The 13887-nt window shown below is 38.6% G+C and overlaps 1 protein-coding gene across 1 annotated transcript in view; it reads left to right on the top strand.

The window, feature by feature from the left end:
- LOC149080204 (CDK5 regulatory subunit-associated protein 3) overlaps positions 1-1697 on the top strand; it is a 49488-nt gene extending 47791 nt beyond the window's left edge. Inside the window, exon 14 of the mRNA XM_089239253.1 lies at positions 1489-1697. Coding sequence (XP_089095379.1) covers positions 1489-1560 — 72 coding nt within the window. The 3' untranslated portion in view covers positions 1561-1697. The remainder of the gene's footprint in view (positions 1-1488) is intronic.
- The last annotated feature ends 12190 nt before the right edge of the window (positions 1698-13887 follow it).

A 13887-nucleotide genomic window follows, 5' to 3' on the forward strand; every position in this document is an offset into this window, starting at 1 on the left:
AGGACTGTATCTTCTGCCAGAACACCTTGACAAAGGCAAATACTGGACATTTCTGCAAAAAATGCTGCCAGACTTACTAGAGGATGTTGCAACTGCCCTCCGGCAGTGTATGTAGTTCCAGCACGATGGAGCTTCAGCTCATTTTGGGCAAGAGGTACGACACTATCTGGATGTCATTTTTCCAAACCACTGGATCGGGCGAGGTGGTCCTGTAGAACTTGGCCACCACTATCGTTCGATCTGTCGTGTCTTGATTTCTTTTTGTAGGGACAGCTGAAGAGTCTGGTGTGTGAGACTCCTCTTGACTGTGAAGAGGATCTAATCACAAGACTTTTGATTGCTGCTGGGGAGGTCCGCGATATGCCTGGAATATTCCAGAGATTTCGCCAATCCCTCTTTTGCCACTGTTTTTCTTGCATCATCGTTAGTGGTCATTCTTTTGAGCAAATTATTGTAAATTACTCATTAAAATTGCTTTTTCAACATGTACATTATTCTTGTGCTTTCTCCTCGTATCCTCTGTTTTGCTATGTTGCCCTGTAGCACATTTTCATTTCATTTTAGACCTAATGTTAAATATTTTTTCAATCTTTTGAATCACCCTGTATAGCAGAAGTGGCCAACCCACGGCACTCCATCGTACTCGAGACATGGGATAAATCTTACCTCTTTTAAAAAAACACTGTATACATTTAATACAGATGGGGGGGGGGGCCCTTAAAATTTGCCCACTGAAGCCAAGATCCTATGCTTGGATCTTGGCTTCAGGATCGGGCTACGCATCTGGTGACATTTAGGATTTAAATATCCTAAGGAAGGGGGAGAGACTTTGAATACTGTTTCTGGTTAAAAGAAAATATAACACCATATGCAATTCTAATTTTGATGATAATGCACATTGCATCGCAGTATGTTTTTTGAATCATGGATTCTACATTAGACAGCTGATAATTAAATAATTCTTTGAGATTGTCAGTGTGAGAAAATGCTCACTCTGTTGTCTTTTTCTAATTTTCCACACAGGGCTGAGTTTGCACCAAACATATTACTCTTTGCAATCCGTTTTCCACTCCTACAATTATTTAGGTTTTATTTCATTCATTTGCCACTTGATCTTTCACTTCAACTACATTTTCACTCGATATGGACCTAATGACTGAATTCAATAGTTCTGCAAGCGTTTTTCTCAATTTATCCTTGAACAAACTAATGAATGTAACTAAAATACTTGTCCATAGCCCAAGGACAAATCTAAAATGCTTCACTACTTAAAATTAAGTCAGAGTTTAGTTGACAATTTAATTATTGTAAAAATGAGTCTTGAGTGAGCCAAGCAAAGACTTTTCTCTGTAGAAAAGAAAAAAATTTCCAAGTTTTTGTGATTAAATTATGAATTGTTATTGCTTTCTCTTTAGATTTGTCTAACAAATTAAATAGTTTTCATGAATAGTTAATTTTTTGTGAAAAAAAACTTTTTTTCCCTTGCAGATTGAAAAGGATATTTCCAAAAGGTACAAAGAAAGACCAGTAAATATCATGGGGGTTATAAACAATTTTTGATCGGTGGAACCACAAGAAGACCAGGTTCTTTTTCCCCCCCAAGTGCCTTAGAATGAAGAAACCTAACACAGTTTTTCATCCTGGAATTTTTAATCTTACTGAAATTTTATGTCTACAGTAGAACCTCAATTATCTGGGGGTTGGATTATCTAGAGTACAAAAATTTCAAATTCACTGAAGGTGAAGGATAAACAAGCACAAGATAAAGTGAAGTTCAGTGAAGAATAATATTATTTGGTAATTAAAAGGTATTATTATGGAAGGTATGACTAGTTGGATTGTTCAAACTTGTGTTTTACATAAACAATGGTTTTTATTGATGAAAAAGAACAAGTAGAAAATGATGATTATCAGCAATGATTAACATCATGAAGGCATTGCTTTACTTGCAATCAGGACATAAATTTGCCTTGAAAAGTCAGGCATTTATGACCCCCCCCCCCCCCCCATGAATGGGAAACATTCATCCAAATGGAGAACAACTCCCCTCTATTGCCATGGGCAATTTACTACTGAATGAGTTGTGTCAGAAGTGTGCATGTGCACCTAACAGTCATGAGTATGTAGTGTCCTGTGTGAATTTTAGTGCTTATTGGAATCAAAAATGTTTGGTTTAAAATTTGAGGGGGTAAACTTATGAAGTATATGAAGTATGGGCAAATGTCCCTCTTGTTGTAACAGAAACCAACCCCGGCCCACACATATAGTTACTACTTAATTATAATTGTGTGTGATTTTTTTTATTTAATTTAAATTGTTGTGTTTGAAATGAATAACATTATGATATACTCTGAATATTCATTTTAAAGCATAAATATTATAGTTTTCAAACTATTCAGTGATTACAGTGTAGTGTAACCGATTTTTTATTACTGGTGGTTTAACCGTTGTTTTCCATTATCTTTTATAGTCTTTCCCCCACCACTACCCTGAATAATTGAGGTTCTACTGTAATATGTAATAAAATATGAATTAATTCGTGCCATCTTAATGCATGGGTCCTCATGTTAAGGGTGTTTGGTTGAAATTTTCAAGATTAAGCATGTCCATTGTTAGCATTTCTAGACAGGTAGGGGACTCAGAAGACTCACTCTGTTCAGGGGCCCATGATGCTCTTAAGATAGTCATGGAATTAATTATATTTAAGAAAAATTATAAAGAATATATTATAAAAAATATATAAAGAATTCTTTATATAAAATTATATAAAGAATTCTTTACATAAAATTATATAAAGAATTCTTTACATAAAATTATATGAAGAAATAAATCTAAATGAGGTCTTGGTATAAATTTATTTAAGGGGGTTTGCTTTGTATAAAATGATTTTTTTTTATTGATAACGCACATCACTTGTCTTTAATTTTTTACGACAGTGGCTATCCCATTCATTGACATTTGTGGAAAATCAAGAGAGGGGAAAAGAACAATTGTCTTATTGGAATAGAATTACTCATATGGAATACTTTTATTCTATTGTAAATGAATTATTTTGAATTCCAGATAGTCACTTCATTTTGCACCGTCATACAACTTCTGGTCTTTTTAACACCTTTTTTCTCTGCTAGAACACATTTCTTAAAGCGGGTTGAGCGAGAGAGTGTGTTTTTCCAACCAATAAGTTTTCTGAAGTCTCAAACAAATCAGTAAATACAAGGTTTGGGGACCATGTGGTTGATGATGAACTTCCAATTGCTACTCTTTCTGCCTGTAGATCATTTATTTTTTAACTTCTGAGAAGTAAGAAATTGGGGCTAGTCAAAGAAAAACCAGATATTTTCAGTTAGAATTCCTGAAGTTTATTCATGTGCTGTACCATAATTTGTCTTTTTTTTTGGGGCTTCCTGCCTTGAAAATGGGGGTATCTGACAACTTGAGAATAGCTCACATGAACCTATGAACAAGAAGAAGAAAGGCAAGATTGTGTATGAATGTGTAGTTATGTGATTGCATGTGTGTATATGAAAAGTTGAAGTAGTTTGGTTCTGGTGTTTTAAAATTCCATAACCTTTATATCCTTGAAGATCATGTGCTTCATTGAATACAAGTTGCTGATATTTAGGATGGTACTTGTATAAACTGAAATTTGATGTGCAATATTATTCACCTAGAAACGACTATTTACAGTGACATATCATTCTCCCCATTATGCCAGAAACATGAATGTGCAAATTCTTGAGGGGAAGAACCTGGGAAATGATGTTTGAATGTTTATTCTACTCATGCTTCTCGATGTAGGTTATTTTCCTAAAATGTTTTGTAACATGTTTCAATAGGGATACACATTTGCATTTCTGGCAAAACTTAGCAAAATAAGGGATTCAACCAGCTGATAAAAAAATAAAAGTGAAAATTTTTGCATTCATGTTTCTGACATAAGGGGGATGATATATTGTTGTCGTTATTGCATTGCCAATCTTAAAACATCAATACTAATGATAAAAGTAGAAATAAGCAATATCATAGTTATTTTCACTATGCACTAAGGATTATTCTTTGTTATGCAATGCTAAAATCTAATGTTTTGCATCAGATCAATACACACTTGAATAAATAAAAAATTAAAAAAATGTAAAAGTGAATTGTATGAGGGGAAAAAAGCAAATTTTTCAAAAATTTGCTTTAAATATTGTGTAATATTACAACCATTACAAATTAAGAGATAAAACAAAATTTGTGAAATTATGGTATGATATAAAAAACAGAGAAATTAAGTAAATACAATTTAAAAAAGCCAATTTTTATTCCTCTATGAAATTTGAAATTGTTCACTTGCTGTGACATCAGAGCCAGCTAGGCAGTGAGTGTTTGAGCACCCACAGTAATATGTCATGGATTTGAGCAGCCCTAGAATTAATTCAAAAATCAAATTTTCTTGCATAAAGCTCAAGACAAGCACCCACAGGCTCAAAACACTGACAATCCCCTGCTCGCTAGAGCTACTTCCTTCAATTTAGAACTCTTGTTCGGAGTCTAAGCCCATTTGCCAATCAATTAATTGTCTATTTCCAAAAATTAAAAAACACAGATGCAGTACAATTTTGATTATGCTAAAATGTCATTATTTTTCTTTATGAATTACAGTGAAACCTCAATATAATGATGCTGTGCAGACAGAGGAAAATTATTGTAGAGGGATTATCGTATATCAAGAAGTAGTAGTTCAACACTATGTGGTACAGGCATTTCCAAACAAAACTTAAAAAATATCGTAGAGGGATTTATCATTATATCAAGTATTCTGTTTCATCAATACTTCCATCATATGAAACCCAAAGTAATACAATATGCCAAGTGAAAAAATAATAATTGTTGCCTAAAGTTTATAGGTTGCATTATGTTTACAACTATTGAATCAGATCAGAATTATAGTTTTTAATTTGCTACATCATTCTCCAATTGACAATCCCCTGCTCATTTCGAAGTTCTAAGATTGTTTCAATAACACTTGCAGAATAACCTCTAACTTAAACATAAATTTTCACATTTAGATATGTACAGTAATAGACAAAAAGAGATTAAAAAAAGTAAATGAAAGGGTAATGTGAGATGCACAATATGACAGTTAATTATGAAAGAAAGGGAGGAAAACACAAATTATAGTAAAGGTATCAGTAGGACTTATTTTTTAAATTGTAATGAATTTATTCAATTTTTTTTTTAATGAGTGAAGGGAAAAAAGCTGATCAGAAGAAAGACAATCCAGTTGAATTGTGAATTACATTGATTAGTTGTATCAAAAATCAGAATTATTAACATATATAGTGACTAGATTCTCTGGGACTGGATCAATGTTAAAATTTGCCATTTCAGCTTAGGTTTCCACTCTGCGTATCACCTGGGATGACTGGATTTTTTTTTTTATGACTCTGAAGCCTTCCTGGTTGAGATCTCCGCATACTCACCAGTAATTTTGCTCTCCTGCTTCTATAAGTATCTTCCAAGCCAATATTAATTTAGTGATAACTAATCCATTGTTGTACAAAAGGGTTACTTTGTATTTGGATAATAAATGTTATAATTTCAATTCTATCAATACTTGATTTTCCTTCTTTTTTTTCATGATTGAAAGACTAATTCAAAACAAATTGTTTCAAGTTACACCTGTCATATTCTAACATTGTATACTAATAAAGTTACATTCAGGAAAAAAGTGACAAGATGACTACAGAGTACATTGCTAACGAAGGGTTATCATACCAAACCTCTGAGGCTGGATTCTTTGGCAGGATCCCCAGGACATGACATGCTGGCCACTTCAAAAAGAAATCTAGTGTTAAAAAATATAATGCAGTGCAACCTCTATAACACACTCGGATAACTCAACATTTATTCTTCCCATGGGTGGCACGACACTAAATTCAATGGAATCAAACCAAACTTGACGTATGATGACAATATCCCATTTAAGTTGACTACAATTTATACTGTGTTACAACTCATTGTCAGAAAACGCCCATGTGTTGATCAGTTCAAAAAATTTTATAGCATTACTCTTGTGTGTTTCAACAACTGTTCTTCATAGTTTTTACCATTTATTTGTTGATTGATATACGCTGAAGAATCTCTCTCACACCTTTGGGTAGGATTACTTTCCATTATTCCTCTGTTTGGAACCTGAAAACTAAACCTGTGGACTATGAAAGCCACAGATAGATTTTGAATGATTTCTGAAATTTTGATTGAGAGATAGTTGAGACAGCTAGATCAACATGCTTTAAGTGAGAGGAGGAAAGTTATTTTTGACAATTGCGCTGCTCATTCACAAATAACAGATTTTCCGGCAATCAAAGTATGCCTTTTCCACTATTTCAGAATATTATTCTCAATGCAGAAACTTTGCATAGAAAATTGCAGAACAAAACATTTTGTAAATTTGTAGATGGAATATAGAATTACTCGGCAATAGACAGACACACACATATACATACATAAACAATTTTAAAATTTTTTAAACCTTAGTCACTTAACATCTGCTGTCGATATGTTTTTCTTTCCCTTTAAGGTGCAGATTCATCTAGATTCCACTATGATAGGTTTTGTCGCGCCCTCCCCCATATACAGAGCTGGACTTGAGCAGGTGCCAAGGGTGCGGCCGCACCGGGCCGCTAAATTTTAGGGGCCGCAAAAATGCGATAAAATACTTTGATTACATTTTGACTTCAACTTTATCAGAAAGCAATAGCTTAAAGTTTTGTGCAAGACCTCTTAAATTCAGAAATCGAACCCTCTGGCAAAGATATTAACGTAACCCCCCCCCCCTCGCCTCCAAATAAAGAAGGCGGCGCAGGTGGATCCGGTGCCCCGTGCCGGAAGCTGTACCAAAAGGGGCGCTAAATTCTTTTTAAATTACTCAAAATTATATGGAGGAGGCACAGTGCATGCTTTCTCGGCTGAAAGAGTATCTAGTTAGGCCATGGGTAAAAGGCCTCCAATATTTAAGTGCCGGGAGGGAAGAGCATTGTTGTTCAAATATTATTGACAAATGGTCTTTTTTATGACCATGCAGTAGTGGTTTGATAGTCATTCTCAGGTGCCAATGTAAGCCCGGTGCTCACTAGGTACCATGGACACTGGCGGAAGTATCATACGCAGGATTTTCTACTTGGAGGGGGGAAAGTTACGTTTTTTAATGTAAAAATTCACCATAATATCGGGAGGGGGCAGCCGCAACACCCCCCCCCCTCGTTTATATATATTAATGCACTGGAGGGGGTTGGGATTGAAAACCCTGTTTTCCAGGGCCGCAAAAAATTTGAGCCCATCCCTGCCCATATATATGATTAGGTTTTTAAATACACTGCTGGCCACCCAAATTGCAACACCAAGAAAGACAAGAGATATCGCAACAATATTTATTTTGTAGATAACATGTTGACCAAGCATCAAATGATTAAATTTATAGACTTCTGTGAAGTGTGGTTCCTGCCAAAATCAGTAGCCAGAGTAGCCGCCATTGTTGGAGATCACCGCTGCCACACGCCTCGGCATTGATTCAAAGAGACTTTGGATGTGTTCTTGGGGTACAGCAGTCCAAGCAGCTTCCACGCGTTGCCAAAGTTGATCTGGTGTGGCAGCTGGGGATGTAATCTGGGTCAATCGTTGAGCAACCATGGACCACATGTTTTCTATCGGCGAAAGATCCGGAGAGCGAGCTGGCCAGGGAAGCAATTCAATCTGGCGATTGACGAAGAACCTTTGGACAATGCGTGCCACGTGTGGTGGCGCATTATCCTGTTGAAATATGGCTGTGGGCAAGCCCTGAAGGTAAGGAAGGACAACTGGCTCCAACACCTCGGAGATGTAGCGCTGGCTTTTTAAAGTACCGGCAATGCGTACTAGAGGAGTGCGAGAGTGATATCCAATACCGCCCCATACTATAATACCCGGTGCAGGACCAGTGTGGCGGTGCATAACGCAGCTGTTCAGCATCCTCTCTCCACGGTGTCTCCAGACTCGAATCCGACCATCGTGGTGTTGCAGACAGAAGCGTGACTCGTCAGTAAAGACAATTTCATTCCATTGTGCCGTCCACATCCTTCTTTCATCGCACCATTGGCGGCGGAGACGTCTGTGGTTCTGCGTCAAGGGTAGACGAAGCAATGGACGTCTTGCGGACAGACCACTCTGCTGTAAACGGCGTCGAATGGTACGCGCAGACACTGGATGATGCGGTACAGACTGAATGTACTGTGCTATGGTTCGTGATGTGGCTGAGCGATCCGTCACTGCCATACGCACAATACGCCTGTCATCACGTGAAGTGGTGCACTGAGGTGGATGCGATCGAACACGTCGGTCCGTCGTACCCTCCTGCATCCAACGATCACATATCCACATTACAGTTGTTTGGTTTCGTCCAACACGACTACCGATTTCCCTGAAAGATAATCCACAATCTCGGTAGGCCACTATCCTTCCTCTGTCGAACTCGGATACTTGATCAAAAGATGATCGCTGTTTTCTACGAGGCATAATTGATCGTTTTTTGAAAAAACCACAAGAAAAACACAATTGCCGTACTTCAAATCGTCGAAATCTCCAAGCCTTAAATAGCGCTTTGAAGTGGCGCCACAGGCGCGAGTGATGTGCGTCTGCGCTGAAATTCTAATCATTTGCATATCTCACCTCCGCTAATGCATGTTGTAAATTTCATATTATTTGCATGCTTCCTTCAGGATGTTGCATTTACGGTGGCCAGCAGTGTATATCTCATATTAAACCTGACTGATGTCGAGCTCTTCCACGGCACCTGAATCGCCGATACAGTGGTTGGAATATGGTTTTATTACACTTAAATAAAATATTTCCCCAAAAATATCTTGGTACCGAGACCAATCTCGGGCCACATGAGGTGCCGGGAATCCCGTTTGGGAATCGCTGCGCTAAATGCAGTGAGCTGTTTGAATCTGGAAGAGTTGACTGTAGATCCCCCCCCCCCACGTGTATAGGAGGACCATCTTGTTACGTGAGACCAAAGAAACAAGGAGGGAAGATCCGGTGGAGTTTCTCATGCCCACCACGTTAAAGATGTGTCACAATATGCATGTGTTGAAAAATCGTGCCCAAAGAAATTAGTTAACATTAATCAAATTGCAGGTTTTCCAATTAATTTGACCAAGCACAGGTTTCGCATTAAAGCAGTAAGTATTCTACGTTTCGTGTGGTTCCGCGTTCATGAGATTCAACTACAAGTAAGTTCTTTTTTTTTTCTATCTGTTTTCATACGAACGCCTCTGAAATAAACCTGACCCGATATACTTCCTCTTTATATAGTATACACTAAGTCTACGTTTTGGTGACTCATCAATAAGAGAAAAAGCTTTAATTTGGATTGAATAATTTGGCATAACAACGGTTAAATAATTCTCAATAAAAACATGGTTTCTTTCAACGGGACATATGGTCACTTTGTTCGTAAATAATGGTGGTGTCTGTGGCTTGAAATTAAAAAGATCGGGTTGACATCACACAGGTCTTTGTCAGCCTCCAACCAGAATCATCTTTAGGGGCAGCATATTAGTGTTCGCACTCCGTAGATTAGATTCCTCCATTATGGAATCACCTATATCTATTGTCCATTACGGAATATCACGTCTTCATACTGCTCCGAGAGCTGTGAAGAAATAAAATTTTTACGTGAAATATATGTTGGAAAAAATGTGACTATATACTTTCAGAATCCAGCAGTCCATAGGGCCAGGGCCATATTAAACCATGTCGGCATGGCCCGGATTCCCATGATTTTCGATTGAATGACGTTTTTTTCCTTCCAGCTAAGTATGAGTCCCCCAGAACATATAGTATTGTGGGGGGGGGGGGGAAAGCTTGGAGGAGGACATTTGCCTCCACCGTTCGCAATAACCCTCAGCGGTCCGCCGCCCCCCCCCCGTTCGAGTGACCTTTTATCCTTTTAAGTTGAAAGTGTCATGAGATCAATTACGAGCCCCGCGAAATACTTCCATATTCAATTGTAGACAAATTTATTAGAAGAATAACGCATATTATTCATAGTTAGTCTAATTGTAAACCGTTTTGTAATTAGAAGTCTACTACTTTTTTTCATCATCCATACTTTCATCGCCATAGGCGGAGATAGACGTGAAAGACTAGGGTGAAGGCATAAATTTTACGAAGGGACTGTGCCCTCCCCCCAATAATTTCTGAATATACAATGCAGCGTACCACTCCCCCTCCTGTATGAGGGATAGAGTCCTGTATATACTATATAACGGGGCAACCAGAAACTTTAAGCCCCCCCAAAAAGTGGACGGACAAGATCCGGCTCGAGAAAAGTGGTGTTAAGAAAGTACCCAGCGTTTACAACACGATAATTGTATCAGTTAGTGGCCCGCAAGCTGTTGCCATCTTTCATATCCAGCCCGCAGACTGAAAAAGTGCACACCTGGGTAAAACGTATATGAAATCGGATTACACCCAGTGGCCAAAAAAAAAAAAAAAAAAAAAAATAGGAACATCCTGTTGCTCACCACTAATATCATGTGGTACCTCGACTGACTTTAATGGCAGCAGATATTCTTCTAGGCATGAACTCTACAAGTTGCTGAAACCGTTGAGGAGGAATATTAGCCCATGTGATAACGAAATGGAAGCTCTCAATTCCCTCAGATTAGAAGGTGGTGTTTCAGAGCTTTTAACAGGCCTTTCAACCTCATCCCACAAATGTTCATTTGCGTTGAGATTGAGTGAGCTATTAAAGCAATTGAAACTCTGAATCATGTTCCTCAAACTAATCTGAGATAATTACAGCCCCATAGGAGGGTGCATTGTCCTGCTGGAAATAGCCATCATTATCAGGAAACATAAATGTGTGCATGTGGTCGGCAACGATGTGGAGGTAGGCACTGGCATTGGCTGATGTTTCCAATGGAAATAAGGGACCAAGAATATACCAGAAAAATGCTCCCCAGACTGATTCCGCCGCCACCCGCTTGAACAGTTATCATATATGATGTCGGATCTATGTCTTCGTGCTGCTTGCGCCACACATGGATCCTGCCATCAACGTCATTTATAGAAGGAATCTTGCCTCGTCAGACCAGAGATAACCACCTTCCATTCATGTCTAATTTCGGTGTTCTTAGCCCACAAAAGCCGTTTTCTTCGGTTTTGCAGCGAAATCAAAGGGATTCTTGTTGGTCGCCGGCTATCGGATCGGACGGATCTTAAAACCAATTCGTTTTAAGATCCGTCTAGTAGAGTGTACGGATATGCTTTGCAATGATCCCGAGTTGCATTGCGCTGTAATTTGTTGCGTTGTAGCTCTTCTTTTGCTGCACACAATGCGTGTCAGTCGCCTGGAATTTCTTTCGTTCACAAGCGATTTCCGTCCGCTTTCCGCTCGAAGTTTTTTTGGCTTAGCTGCCATTTTTTGAAGACTCGAGATACTGTTGTACGAGAAAAGCCGAGAAGGTTAGCGGCTTCGGAGATACTGGAACCGCCCCTTCTGATCCGTAGTCAGACGCGTTATCCGTTGCGCCACTGGCCCACCACCCCTTCTGGCGCCCTCAATCATGCCGCGTTCAAAGTCACTCAAATCTCTTGTATTCCCCATAAACAGGCAAATTGCAACGTTAAAGGCGGGTTTTCCTAGGAAAAGGTTTTCTACGGTGCGCTCAGCGTGAAATCGCTGATTGGTTAAAAACCTGAAATTCACGTTTTTTAACCAATCAGCGTTTTCACGCTGCACACGGTGCAGGTAACCTGCTCCTAGGAAAACCCGGCTTAACTGATGCTTCTGACCAGTAGAAAGCTTTTTATCAGCAAATCCGGTTTATTACGTCAACGCACGTGCTGCACGGACGAGTCGAAGTTTGAGCGAGGGTCGTATATAATAATGCACTATTGATTGCGGTACAGTAGCAACTATGCAAAAATTATTCCAGCATCAATTGAACGTTTTCAAATTAATTTTATCCCTGTTTTCATTGTCATATGGCCTGTGAGTCGAAAATTTCGAACATCTATGTCGGGCCCGAATCAGACATCGGGGGTGGGGAGGGGAGAGAAATCTGTGACCTGGATTAAAGACGTTCTGTAAACCAGTGAACGTATGTTGTTTGAATGTTGCATTATGCAGTGCCGTCTTAACGCATGGGCACGCTCGGGGGCCTCAAGAGTAAAGGGGCCTCATGAAAATGAGATCTAGTTAAATTTTCTAGAATTTATCTGGTAAGACCTCAGAAAAACCACCTGGCCCGGGGGCCCATGATGCTTTAAAGATAGCCCTGGCATTATGCTATGGTTTTGCAAGCATTGAATTACACGATTTAGTACTGAAATACAAAGGATCATGAGAACAACTGATGCTTTTATGCGACTGCCTGTAGAGTGGCAAGAAGGCGGTTATACTGAAGTTGACTGTTTCAATGTAATGCAGATTGTATTGCGCAATGTCTTGCAGATTGAAACTGTGCTTCTGACTGCTGAACATGACAAATCTCTTTCTGAACTGTGACTGCTTGCTTAAAGGGACTGAATTACCTGCACCTTGGAAGGGTAAAGGTTGCAACATGGATGTATCTTACGTGGAAACAGGGTCATCATTCCACAGAAGTTTCAGAAAAGTTTTCATTGGCAGAAAGTTCTTGAACTACATGAAGGTCGTCCTCGTATGAAGGCTTTAGAATGAAGTCGTTGTTTTTAGACTGGTATAGACAAAGATATCGAAATTCTTGTATCCAATTGTGAATCTTGTCAGAAATAAGAAAAGAACCACCAAAAGTTTTGCGACATCCCTGGGAATAGCCAAATGTTCCTTGGCAACAAATACACATCGATTATGCAAGTCCATATTTTGGAATAATGTTTCTTGTAGTTTGTAATGCATATATTAAAAAAGCGGACTGAAATAATTATAACACGAAACATAACTGCTAGTACCACTGTATTACAACTTTATAAGTTGTTTGCTCAATTTGCATGAGTGTGCGTGACTCTTGTTTTTTCTGCACAATCCCTCTCACATCGGGATGCATCAAGTCCAATCTGGTACGAGAATCCCTTTTCAAAAACAACATACTCGGCTTTTCGCCAGTTAATGAGTGTGGTTTTATTCTGTACATCAATAAGAATTGTTACAATCTCCTATGAAAATAAGATTTCGTAAGAAAGGTCGATTTTATCGAATACTTGAATGACTGGACCCTTCTTTCAGCCTGACCATTCGTAGCTGGATGGTATAGATCTAATACTACATGTTTGATACCATTTGACTTGAGAAATTCCTGAAACTCCATGCTAGCGAAATTTGTTCCATTATCGGAAACCAAAGTCTGAGGCAAACCAAACTGAGCAAACAACTTATTAAGTTGTAATACAGTGGTACTAGCAGTTATGTTTCGTTTTATAATTATTTCGGATCGTGTTATAATTATTCCATCGTGAAGTTTCAGCGGGAGAAAAAGTTGATGTTAGGAATTACCGCGGTAATGAAAAATGAAAGTTTGAAACACTACTGAACAGAGATGATATCCTGTCACACAGCGTGCAAGTTGGACCTGAAATCTGGAAACGCCATGTCGACCAAATGGGAAGAAGCAGTAAAGGACAAGAGTGATGAACGAGAGAATATTCGAGATGTACATCCTCTTGCCACTTCGGGAGAACAGTCAATTGCTACTCATAGTAATAATGATCGGTTTTGTTTTTCAGGTTCTCACACTAGTATTGACAGCCCCAGTAGCACAACGATATCATTAGGATATCGTACCGATACTGGTTGGAACGTCGACTGAATACAAAACGTCATAACGAGGTCAGAAATTTTTACTTGTCCGATATCGAACGATATAGTAAAAATGTATT

The sequence above is a fragment of the Pholcus phalangioides genome, unplaced genomic scaffold (genome assembly GCF_987345545.1).
Source record: "Pholcus phalangioides strain wild (caught in Gottingen) unplaced genomic scaffold, Ppha-v1.0 ptg000011l_1, whole genome shotgun sequence".
NCBI lineage: Eukaryota > Metazoa > Arthropoda > Arachnida > Araneae > Pholcidae > Pholcus > Pholcus phalangioides.